General features: G+C 46.1%; 2 protein-coding genes across 2 annotated transcripts; both read right to left on the bottom strand.

Annotated features, from left to right (window-relative positions):
• Positions 1-2,364: 2,364 nt before the first annotated feature.
• Positions 2,365-7,788, bottom strand: tnfsf13b (TNF superfamily member 13b). Its single transcript, XM_064326546.1, has 6 exons — positions 7,064-7,788; positions 6,790-6,856; positions 5,544-5,600; positions 4,280-4,392; positions 3,795-3,942; positions 2,365-3,283 (listed from the first exon to the last, which is right to left on the bottom strand). The coding sequence occupies exons 1-6, from the start codon at positions 7,367-7,369 to the stop codon at positions 3,171-3,173; spliced, it is 804 nt and encodes a 267-aa protein (XP_064182616.1). The 5' UTR covers positions 7,370-7,788; the 3' UTR covers positions 2,365-3,170.
• Positions 7,789-7,970: 182 nt separating this feature from the next.
• On the bottom strand, positions 7,971-12,844 carry abhd13 (abhydrolase domain containing 13). The gene is made up of 2 exons (XM_064326545.1): positions 12,598-12,844; positions 7,971-11,377 (listed from the first exon to the last, which is right to left on the bottom strand). Exon 2 carries the CDS (start codon positions 11,304-11,306, stop codon positions 10,245-10,247), a length of 1,062 nt encoding a protein of 353 aa, XP_064182615.1. The 5' UTR covers positions 11,307-11,377; positions 12,598-12,844; the 3' UTR covers positions 7,971-10,244.
• Between the last annotated feature and the right edge of the window lie 61 nt (positions 12,845-12,905).

Here is a 12,905-nt window from a genome sequence, read left to right as displayed (position 1 = left end):
CAAACACGTTGATGGGAACAATTCATTTCTTAAAGATTAAACACCTTTTAAAATGCCTAAGTTCCCACAGAAAAGGAAAATAACAGCAATTTTGTACACTATGGTCAGCAATAATGACGTCTGGTGGCATATTATTTGGAAGCTAACCCATTATTTTAAAAAATAAATGTAAAAAATCTATGTATGGAAAAGCAATTTGGAGATTGCTGGTATCATGTATAAATACTGAGCAATGTTGTAAAGAAGAAAATAACGTGTAATTATCTTTTTCATTTTCTCTTCATGCGATCATGTGCCTTATAATCCCTCACATACATGGCACTCATACCTGTGCAATGTGAACATTGTGTTTAGCCTATTTTATGCAGCTACAAAATGTATGTATATTTACACAGATTAAATAAATAAAAAACTGCATGGATATAATACAGTAGGCCTGTATTAATTACGAGACACTAATTAATTTGAATTACTGCAATTACGCAAGTATAAAATATATGCATACAACGGCTTTTCAGATAGAGTAGTGCGATAGACTTAATGGCGTGCATGTTGGTTTTCCATACCCCATCAATATTAGGAAGAACACAGGTACATGAAATTTAAGGTCGTTATTAAATGGTATGTAAAACAATCATAAATATTCATTTGCCTCTTGACATTTCCTGTTGAAGCGCTTGTGTGGAGTGTTGCTTTGCGCACTGTGTCTGTAGAGCAATGAAGTGTGCCGTGTCCCTCTGGTATGAGAAAACTGCAGTCATGGAGCAGGACTGTGGTGTGTGTGTGCGTGTGTGTGTGTGTGTGTGGGTGCGTGTGTGTGCGTGTGTGTGTACGTGTGAGAGTGCACATGTGGTGTGGAAACATATGGTATAATGTGCGTTGAAAATGTGCGTGTGTTTGTATGCGTGTGCTGAATGATGTGTGTGTGAGTGTGTGTGTGTGTGTGGTGTGTATACTGCATGAGTGTGGCTGTGAACATGTGCTGAATAAGTGTGGTGTGTATATGTGTGTGTGTGTGTGTGTGTGTGTGTGCTTGCTGAGTGAATGTGATGTGTGTGTCCTGAATGAGTGTGGTATATGTGTTTGTGTATACTGAATGAGTGTGGTTGTGAACGTGTGCTGAATGAGTGTGGTGTGTGTGTGGTGTGTATACTGAATGAGTGTGGTGTGTGTGTGTGTGTGCTGAATGAGTGTGGTGTGTGTGTGTATGTGTGGGTATGTGTGTGTGTGTGTGTGTGTATACTGAATGAGTGTGGTGTGTGTGGTGTGTGTGCTGAATGAGTGTGGTGTGTGTGTATGTGTGTGTGTGTGTGTGTCCTGAATGAGTGTGGTGTGTGTGTATGTGTGTGTGTGTGTGTGTACTGAATGAGTGTGGTGTGTGTGTGTGTGTGCTGAATGAGTGTGGTGTGTGTGTGTGTGTGTGTGTGTGTGTGTGTGTGCTGAATGAGTGGGGTGCGTTTCAGTGTGTGTGCAGAGTGTGGTGTGTGTGGACGTGTGCTGAATAAGTCTGGTGTTTGTGTGTGTGTGTGCTGACTGAGTGTGGTAAGTATGAATGTGTGCTGAATAACTGAGGTGTGTATTTGTGTGTGCGTTTTCTCTGGCCCCCATTCTCACTTCATGGCGTACCTCTGTCACCAAGTCTCACTCTGTCACTTTAAAATTTTGGAATTGTAAATTTCTTCAGACTGAACCAATCACTGTCCAGGGACCGATATCTTTTCTGAGCCCCAAAAAATAAGATACAAAATGTATTTAATTCCAATTTGGTCTGCATGGTTGTATGTCACAGTGCAAGCACCTGCTTCCACGGACACATCAGAGAAAGAACAAGTATGATGCTGCGATTGACTCATCAATTGACTACGATGAAATGGGTTGAGCCTAGAACCAGAACAGAACCAATGTATCAGAATACATTGACCATTTAACCTGGGGGATCTAGGATGACATGAAACCACTTTAATGTCATTACTGTTTTGATTGTATTACTTGGATATTATCACTATTCATATTATTATTAATAAGGTTATCTGCCGTAACATCATGCTCTGCTGTCTATTTCGTTCATGGTGATAAATTGTGATGAATGCATGATAAATAAACAATAAATAATAATAAATAAGCCAGCTTAGCACATGTTGTTCTTAAATTAAGATGATATTATGCTGATATGATTTATATTCAGATGACTACATATTTATTATTTATTTCTGCATCTCTCCTCCCCACAGCTGAGCGTTTGCAATTTACCTTCTGTACCAAAGCCATATTATCCATATCAGAATGACAGGGCATTTCTGCCATCTACTGGCAAGACCATCAAAACAGCATCTGTTGTGTATATGCTTTTCTCTCTCACTCAGGTATTAGATAGAATATTTATTCAAAAGATGGAAAATAGCTTGAGTAACAATAAATAAGAAACAATTATTTAATACACAGAAACAGTACTCTATAGGTTACATGAAATGCATAAAATGCTATTAAATCATTGAGAAATTCATTTAATTCAGACAAGGAAATGGGAGCTGCCCCTAATGTCTACAAGCTAATGCGTAAGTTCAACAACGGGAGTTAATAATACTGGGTGTATGGCCCTTTAACAGAGCAGCTCTTCAGGGTGGCTTGTCCGGAATAGCTCTGACATCACAGACACCGCAAACTTACCATGCATATCTCAAGTCACGTGAACCAGCCAGCTGTGAACTTCCCGCACACCGCGCATTAACGTCCGTCCGACGGCTGTGCGGAGAACACTTCTGCTTTTACGCGCCTCATGGCGGTCAGCGCTATTTCTGTCGAACGCTGAGGAGAAGCACCAACGTCACGCGTGCGCTGGGAACCCGGCAGCGTCTGCCGCCAGACATGGGGACTGAAGTCGAGGCCGCGCAGGTTTATGAAACCGCGTTCACCAACCAGGAGTCGAGGCTTTCGGTCCTCAGCGCTTTCATTAAGGACACGCCCAAATGCAACTACGGAAATGAAGAAAGGCGTGCCACCTCTGAAAATTTCTCGCCCGTTTTTTTTTTTGAGCGCCTCCTTAATTGGGGTGTGTGTACCTTCTCTTTTTATTCATACAGTATACATCTCCACCCCCCCCCCCCTCAAAAGAGTGTCCTCATTCTTCTCACCCTACCCATCCCAGCGGCTGCCTGGTGTACCAGTGCCGGTCACGCCAGCCGGACCGCGCCGAAGAACGTGGCGTCTCCTTCCAGAGACACGTTGGCGTACTGGCGAGGGATCAGCAGCTCGAGCCGGTCTCCGGCCTCTAGTCTGACGATCCCTGGGACGCCGCAGAGAGGGAGAGAGAGAGGTGTATCTTGGAGCCTGAAAGTTTATCTTTTAAGCAGGACTCTTGATTATGGTTCTCTCTTACTTTCCTGTCAGGTTTACTGTGAGCATGGGAATGGACACTGCTGCACCTAACCCTGACCCTACAGATTAAGCACCGGAACATACATTTAAAACATGGTAAAACTAACACAGACGCAATACAAAGCAATGTTAACGAAATGGGACTTTTTTGACGTATTAAAAAATGATGTCAAAACCGTATTACATATAAACTTATTGGAACCTTATTTTTGATCTGTAAAAAGTGTAACACAAAGATACTGTTGAAGGAGGGGCAAAAATACCCAGTGGAAGCTCAATGACAGTATGCAAAGTTCATAATCTGAAAGCAGCGAACTGTGACCACAGTAAATCGGAAGATGGTTTCATTGCCGTAGTCACGGGTCTTAATGCCACCCCTTTATGTCTCCTCTGGTGTCGGGCCGAATCTGGGGACCTACCTCCCGTGTAGCAGGTGTTGTAGGGATGGTTTCGGTCCATGTTCTGTATGCACCGGAACAAAATGACCTCCTGCGGCTGGTCACCCACGACCCTCTGCCTCCTCTGGAGAATGTGACCCATGGCAAAGGTTTTATCCTTGTAATAAACCTGAGGGAAAAATCATTTCATTTAATTTTTATTTTATTTTAAATTAAATTTTTCTATTTTTTGGAGGGGGGGGGGGGTCAGGTGGTCAATATTGCACAATGACTGAACGCAATGACTCGCTAACATAATGAGATATACGTTTTAGGTGATGCTTAAAATAAATGCTTGAAAAAAGCAGGCGGTGAGAAAAATAAAATGTGCCCAAAGACAAATTAATAAATGTAAAATTTAATAATAAGAAGAAAGTGTTTGCTTTATAAGTGCTTTTGAAGCATTTGTGCCTTTGGCACCTAGCTCGTGCTTAATTAAAATGGCGGGTGCAGGAGTGCACCTTTACCTGGCTGTAGACGAAGTAGAAGCCGTCCTCTCTGACCAGGATGGCGTTCTCCTCTTCCTGCAGGGCGGTGCCCTGTCTGAGCCCGGCCTGCCAGGGGAGGGCTGTGTAACTGCCTGAAATGACACCGGGGCATAAGAGCCCTCTGTCAGCCTTTACCCTTTGACCTCTGACCCTTTGAATCTTTCCCAACAATGACCCACTTTTATTTTGTTAAACTGAATGCATGAATTTCCAGATGCGAACGATACAGGCCTCACGTGTGACATGTTGAACTAAAGTGGCCATCGCCTGCAGTGCGGTGACGCACCCCTCGGAAACTGAACCCGGAATCTACTCCACTCGACCTTACTCGCGCTCGCTGCGGCTGGGAGTCCGGCGGGGGTAAGCGCGGTTGGCCTCACCCGGAGAATCTGGTTTTAGTAGAGCGCCACCTCTGGTCAACGGGCTATCTGCACATGAAGCGTGCCTATCCTATGCGGCGTAGCGTCGTAGGGAAGGTTTCCATCCAAGTTCTGAATACATCACAGCTCAGCGGGTGATTGGCAGACTGCCACACTTCAGGGGACCCACGAACATACAAAGCACGCCACAGTCACAGATATACGAGAGCACGTACCATCGGAGAAAACAGTAACCGCAGGGAATAAAAACAGATGTAAAAAACAGAAAACGATAGAAAGCCGTAAATTAGCTGTAAATGTCATGTGCGTACCAGCTTGCTTGCGCTAGTGAGTTGTGTGAAAAGGAATCATTCATTCTTTAAATATTCATAACATTTGACTTTCAGATGCACTGCTGTAGCACATCCTGACAGTTATTATTATTTATTATTATTATTTATTCATGGGGGGAGCGCTCTTATCCGCAGTGATTTACAGGGTCATCATGACAGCGTACGCAGATACATGTTTTACGGAGCTTTGGTAAGCAGAATACGAAGCGGCAGGCTAAACGCCGACTATAAAGGCGCACGCGCGACCGAGATACGAGTGCGTACTTAGGCTTTAAATCGCTGCAATTAAGATATTGCCTAATTGCGAGGCGTAAAAAGCTCCCGGCGTACGATGGCGGTCTCAGCCACCGTGCGCCTACCCACTTTCAATGACCTTGGTCTGGGTGTTAATGGGTTTCTCCGTAAGAAGATTATCTGCCTTTCTGAGGAACCGAGCGTGGTGATTACGGCCGGTCTCTGTGGGGCTGTGGCGATTAACGGCACAAACAGTGGTAATTCGTCTGAGCGCCGGCTGGGGCGGGATTGCCGTACCCCTCTGCGTGGTTCTTCGGCTGCTGTCTCCCGTCATCTGCAGGCAGGCCTGGAGCACTGAAGGAGGACAGACAAAAACAGGAAGTGCTGGAGAGGAAGTCAGCGAGCGTGCAGGGCATGTGCACGAGCTTGCATCACACAACAAATACGGTCAATTCTGCTCTCAATTCCACGAAATTGAGTTGAACAATCGAACAACCACATATTGTAAAAAGGTTAAAGGCGAAACACATTCGCATTCATCACATATGCAAAATGGCACACGTTACTCTATGAAATCTTACTCTTGACCTCTGGAATAAGAAAAGCAAATGGATTGTGACTCAAAGGCCTTCTTTCAAAAAGAGAGGGTCTTTGTGTTTGTCTTTTGCAAGCCTGCCTTCTGTTCTGTAGCCATTCATTCAGGGTAAACAGCCTTGGCATATCACTTCAAGTAGCAACCCTTGCTCAATGAATAAGCTTCATTTTAGAGACGATACAAGTATCTCATTAGTTGCTTTAGATAGTCAGATATGGCACTCATTTTGGTACTCGTAACAGTGAGTAACTACAGCGCACAGGAAGTGTCATAAGGAAATGGCTTCGACACCCACAGCATTTGAGAAATCTCACCATACCAACATCAAAAAAACGTAAATGGCTTGTTTACTCTTAATCTGTAGAAGCAGCAATGCACCAACTGACAACTGACAAAGAGTTTCCAGCTTGGAAGAGCAGTAACACTCAGCAAAGTTAGTTAAGTGGAATTTATGGCTCAATCTTAAAATGAAATGTTAGCTAGGTGAGTGATCAGTAGGCTATTTAGTCAGTAATTTAGTGTTGCGTCACCTTAAAGTAGCAACATTGACAGTTGCATAGAAATCTTTGGAAAGCGACTCAGGGAAGGTTATAAGAATAAACGCCTGTGCAATCTTGTGGTGGTTGTGTGTAAAAATTCCCGCTTTTATAACAGAAAAAAATGACAATTCTATGCAGTTTTTTTGGCCAAAGTCTCAATCGAGCAACACTGATCATCTGAACATCTCTATGACAGAGAAATGTATTTTACAGCACTTTTGGGGAAATAAAAGGCGATTTACACAAAAGTCATGCAACATTAACCGAGGAGAGAGCCTGTATTTCATGTACCCCAAGCAGCTATGCACCACTGTGAAAAACATTGCTGTATTAAGACTGAATGAAGGCCCAGACTTTCCTGTCCGGCCCAGAACACTGCCCATAATTCCCTTTGGTACTGTGAGCTCACCTTGCTGTGACTTTGGGCTGCGCGCGCTGGGGCGGGGTTCTGGTCCACTGCTGGAACGCAGCAGCTCCTGGGGACAGAGAGAATTATCAGACCGTACCAGAACACCGCTTCAGACTGCACTGTCAGCCCCCATTTAGCAAGCATCTGAGCGGGCGTCCATGTTAGACCACCAGGTGCACCATCGCCAACGTTCAACTTTTATGAACGAGTTTACCGCGCGCTGAAATGCAAGTACTCCAGCAGCGTTCGGACAGAAAAAGCGGGCGTGGCTCACCCCGTGTCCGTCCTCCGCTTTCTCAGCATCCCGTTGGGCGGCCCCGTCGCTCTCCTCCTCCCACCGCCGGAGGATCTCGGAGCGCAGGGCCGACAGCTCGGACCTCAGGGCCTGCACGCGGTGGAAGGAAAGCGCGGAGACGCAGGCCGCGGCGACGGCGGTGAGCGTCAGCGCCAGGAGCGCCCAGGACCGCCTCCTCCCCCTCCTCCTCCTCCTGCTCCTCCCCCTATTCCTCGGGGGGCAGTCGCAGTCGCTAGCGGGGGGCGAGGGAGAGGGGGAACCCTCCGAAACCTCCTCCGCACTCATCGGGGGCTTCACAGGAGACGCATGGCGGGGGCGTGGCGGCTTCCCCCCCCCGCTGGGCTCTCCCCCCTCGCTGGACGCCGAGCGCAAGGACGGCAGGAGAGCGCGCGATCCCCCGGGCGTCTGCGGCGGTTCCCGCAGCTGAACCGGGCTCTCGCTCAGCCCGGGAGGAAAAGCAGAAGCCGTGGCAGCGTGGAGGCGCAGCGGAAACGCACGCCCCTGCGTGGGCCCCGGCCGAGGCGAGAGCAGCCCGGCGACGCCAAAACACGGCTCGCGGGACGAAAATATTCACCCAGAAGAAAGCCTGACGACAGGAGCACTAGCCTGCAGCCCCGGTTCAGCTCCAGCGGCCGAAAGGAGAGACATCATCGGAAGCGCGGTGTGAGAACACAAAGGAGGAAGCAGCATCAAGATGAAGTGAAACTCGTGTTTTTATACACGTCTCTCGGAACTGTACAGTCAACTTTTCTTTTTTTAGCTACCAAGAAACCCGGGGCAGACTTATGTAAATGCACGATCAAAGCGCAGTCCTAGCGCACTTAAATTTTTTTTATTTTAAATACACCGTGTCAAAGCCTAGCAGTGAGAAAGAGGGACAAATGGCTGAAACTTATTTGAGATTTATTGCATGTTACAGTACAGAAATTGTGATTGTGCCTTTAAAAAAAAAGAATACATTTCCTTAAGCTATAGAAGAAAGAAAAAAAAAGAACTCACACACAAATACAATTAGAATGGCTAAAGGACTCTTACGGTTGGTTCACACAGGGACAGTCAGCCTAGCCCAGGGATGGGCAACGTGTGCACGTTTTTGTTTCGACCCAATTTCCCTGGCTAAAGAGCTAACCGACTGCTTGCACCAACACTGGTTCACTCGTGGATCAGATCACAGAAAAACGTTTCATACAGGGACACAAGAACCTTATTCGGCAGTCATTCATGCACTTATCAAGAAACGTAGCTAAAACGCCAGACGGCGTAAATGATTGGGCTAATAAGTCATTAAGGCCAGAAGTTGTCACGAAAACCAGAAAGATACAGCCCTTGTTGCCGAAACTTGTGATCTCACCATTCAGAGAGAGTAGAAGCCCATTCACACCCAGCACTGAAAACTTCAAACTAGTCAGACCATTAAAAAGCAATGAACCACAGTCCAGACACACTTGAATATATGGCACATTGCATCAGGGGTGAATATTCAGTATATGACCATCTGACCATGATGTAAAAGGCTTCACTGCAGGAAAATAAATATCATAAGCATAATAAACATAACCAAGACAAATGCTGATTTTTTCATAAGTTTGGTATAATTATTGTTATTTTTATTATTTTTAATGCATAAGCTGTATTTGGTAATTTCTTTTTCAACTTTAACTTAAAAAAAAAAAAACCACATTGCTGTCTCAAAAGTATTTGCATTTTCCAGTGAACTTAAATCAATTCCTCGGTTGATGAACATGGTTGACATATGAAAATGGTTAAAAACTATTTTTTTTAAAAACTCTATCAAAATGCTAGTAAATAAGCATGGAAGTGTTGAAATATATGGCTGCAGAGCATCCACACTCAATATCAACATATGGCTATTTTGTGTGCAAATTTTCATTTTGGCTATAATTTGGGCAAAGACCAACCGGGCAAACGTTTACTTTCGAATCATAACCAACCAGCCGGGAAGCTCCTCCCTAAAACCATAACCGAAAAGCAAAAACAATGCCAGGAAATTCTCTGACAGTAACCAGAGTCCTTCCCAATAAAAATCTATATTCTCAAAAAGCTTCTATAATTATAATAGAAGAGCAACCCCCCAACAGATCAGTTTCCCACATTTATAGAAACAAGATTTCTACAACTGAAAAAAATCATGAAGGCAAAAAAGCAATAAATTACTGTATAAATGGCTTACTTATTACTGCAATGGAGGATATTTAATTGAGGTACAGTAACAGATTTAATGCGTTATCCATCATGGTTATATTCCCTGAAAGACATAACGAGAATCAATTTGCTCATTAGAAATCGTCCTAGACCAAGTTCCCTCAAGGTCAAGCCATTTCTCAAGGACAGCCAGGGTTATGTTGCCTCCCTGAAACAAAATTTGTCGCAAAAATGAATAATTTGATTATATTCTGAGAAACAGCGGTTGTAGAAAGGTATACCAAGTGGCACTGTACCGTTTATTATCAAAAGTACGTACAATTAATCATAAACCTTGACAATACTGGCAAACACATTCACATTCTCAGTATTACCATCAGTAATACTATACTATCGAATGCTGCATTTACAGAAATCCCAACACCAGCATCAACCCCCAGTAAACACTGAAAAGGAACTGTATTTGTTGTCAAGCTAACAGACAAGCTAACATACCTGGTATGCCTTCACCTTTATAGAATCTAATTTTCTGCATTGTCCTGTCTGTATATATAAATTAAAATTCAGTTTAAAAATACGAACTATAAAGAGTACAAGGGAACATAGCACCGGTTTTATATTGGCTGCAAACGCTGAATGAAGCATCACTTGGCATACCTTTCTTGGAAATATTTTTTTCAAAAGAGCCTTGAAATATGAGTGTGCATGTGGGTGTAATAGAACTCAATACACGTAATAACCGTAGAAGACTGTACATTCAAAATGGGACTCGAAAAGGCATTTTACAATTCATTTCTGTACTCAGCTTCACACAACCTCAGGCCCTTTAATTAGTTTTTTTTTTTTGTCGCAATTTGTGTTGGTGATGCATTTACACAGATGAGAAAGATAGTACATTCAAAGAGTGCATGAGATTATTATTTTTTTTTTGAAAGTACATTCCGTTACAGTTTTGTCGCCACCTGGTGGCACGGGCCGGGAGCGCGGGCTGCACAGCTTAAATGATGGTGACGCTGGCCACGCCCTCGGCGGCCTCCTGGTGGGCGTGGCTCGTCAGGAGATCCTTTATGAACTGCTCGAGGGCGGCGAAGTAGCCCGGGCACTGCCAGGTGTCGTTGTGCGTGCCGTCGGGGAAGACGGCCATGCGCTTAGTCCGCGCGGGCGACAGCTCGTACAGCTGCTTCATCATGACAGGCGGGATGAGCTGGTCCGACAGGCCCGAGACGAAGAGCGTGGGCATGCGGCACTGCGCCACGTGCCGGTACGACAGGAACTTGTTCTTGTAGCACCAGAGCGGCAGGTGGCCCAGGGGCAGGAAGGAGAAGAGGGTGGCCGCCATGTGCGGGATGCTGAGGAAGGTGTTCTCCAGCATCAGGGCCGCCACCCGGTGCGGGTTCTCCGAGGCCAGCCGCACCGCCACCGCCCCGCCCAGGGACCGGCCGAACAGGACCACCTTGGTCTTGTCCAGGTCGGGCCGGGTCATGACGTAGTCCAGGGCGGCCTCGGCGTCCAGGCGCAGGCCCTCCTCGCTGGGCTCCCCCTCGCTCTTCCCGTAGCCCCGGTAGTCCAGCAGCACCACGTTCACCTTCAGGTTCACCAGCATGAGCAGCGCGTTGGGCACGCGGTGCCCGATGTTGCCGGCGTTGCCGTGGAAGTAGATGACGGTGGGGGTGGGGCCGGGAGCGGGGGCGGGGCTGGGCCCGGGGGCGGGGCCGGCTACAGGGGCGGGGCCCTCGGCGGCGTGCCGCAGGAGGATGAGGTTGAGGCGGACGCCGTCCTTGGCGCGAACGAAGACGCTCTCGTGCGGGACGCCGGCGGGCACGGGCACGTACAGGCGGGACGAGGGCGGCTGGTCGGGGAAGTAGAGCAGGGCGTCCTGGAACTTGTACAGGAGGCCCGCCACCGAGGCCGCGATGAGCGCCAGCAGGAGCAGGCCGCCGTACAGGTGGAAGGTGAGGATGAGCGCTAGGAGGCCGACGCGGCACGCGCCCCACGACCAGGAGCAGGCCACCGACGCGCAGCGCCAGGCCGCGCCGCGGAGCCGCCGCGCCTTCTCCATCTCAGCCAGCCAGCGAGCGAGCCAGCGAGCGAGCGTGCGCAGCCGGGGACCTTCCTCACAGCACCGCCGCCCTGCGAACACACACCGCAAAACACCACGGTGACAACCTGCCGCTCGCACACCATTCACTTCCAGCACCGGACCCACTGTTACAAATAAAGACATTTTAATAGAGTAGACGCCTTGGAATTGGTTTCTTTTCTGCCGTTTTGCTTACCTTACCCTTTCCATTAAGCACCATCAAACCTGTATTTCGGTATGTTTGAAATTTTATTGCCTCAATCGGTAATGCTCCGATCTGTTGCTTACATCAGCAAGTGGACTTGAAAAGACAAGTCAGGCGTTAGATTGGAACGGCCATCTGACAGCTAAAATAATGTAGGCCCAAAAAAGGCTGATAAGCAAATAAGCCACCACTGCTGCCATCTAGGGACGGACAATTGGCGCTGCAAGCAATGGTCGCTTAATCACAAAGCATTCCAGCACATTTAAGAGATAATATTCTAGGAGGTCTGAGAACATATCTAACTTTTCTCAAAGTAGCCACTATTCTGCTGGGAAACAGAAATGGCTATGAGGAGATTGAATTACAAAAAATCCAGACTTAGAACCAAGGCATAACCACCTCACAACCTCGGCAAACATGCATTTATCTTCAAGAATCAGACGAATCCCCAGATTAGTACCATTCAGTATTCAAGGAAGCTAAACAACTAATGTGAAAAACTGACAAGTTCTGCCTATGGGAATCAGAAGATACAGCTAGCTAATGACAATGACCAATACTGACCGCAGTTTCCCATGTATTAAACTGCAGTGGCTAACGTTCTCGAGTTAAATAACATATTAATGGTGGGTGATGTTAGTCGAGGCGTGTGATATAGAAAATGCATATAATTATATTTTGTCTGACACGTCAGCTTGCGAGCTAATGTAAGCTACAGGCATTTTATTAACGTGAATGTAAAAGACTTTTGATGTAGCGAGGCATGCACATTATGATAGGTACATTAGACGTACTAATGGAACGTTAGGAACCTAGGTTAGCTGACGTTTCTATTAATTATTACTAGAAATGTTAAAAGCTTAGCTGCCAGTGAACCAATCTCGATCATGTGCTCGTACTTAGGGCAGCATAGCAGGTTTGGTTTTCGCTGACGGACGTGGAGGAATCGTAAGAATGGCTGGCTATCTCATCCTGGTACCAAATAACTTGCGAGAAACAGAAAAACGGTGCTTACTGTCAGAAATTGGCAAAGTAAAATTTAAATTATACATGATGCATACTTACTTCTCTCCTGTCATCATGAAATTCGACGGTATTCAGTGGCAGAAATTCTCTTTTGATATTGTTTTCAAGTATTTCGGGATAGTCGGCACTGTGCAAATCAGTCGACTTCGGACGATAATGCTCACAGTAAAAATTCCGGGTAGTCGCTAGCTCCTTGAGCAGAGGCAGGTCCTCTGTTGCATAGTTGAGTAGGTAGCTTAAGTCAAATACCTACATTAGCAAGTTTAAGACTTAGTTCAGAATAAAAATCATAAAACAACAAACATACATTGTTTTATTAATTCAAACATATTATTGTTTTTCATGTA

The sequence above is a fragment of the Anguilla rostrata genome, chromosome 3 (genome assembly GCF_018555375.3).
Source record: "Anguilla rostrata isolate EN2019 chromosome 3, ASM1855537v3, whole genome shotgun sequence".
In the NCBI taxonomy this organism is placed as follows: Eukaryota; Metazoa; Chordata; class Actinopteri; order Anguilliformes; family Anguillidae; genus Anguilla; species Anguilla rostrata.
This window is presented reverse-complemented; position numbering and strand designations above follow the sequence as displayed.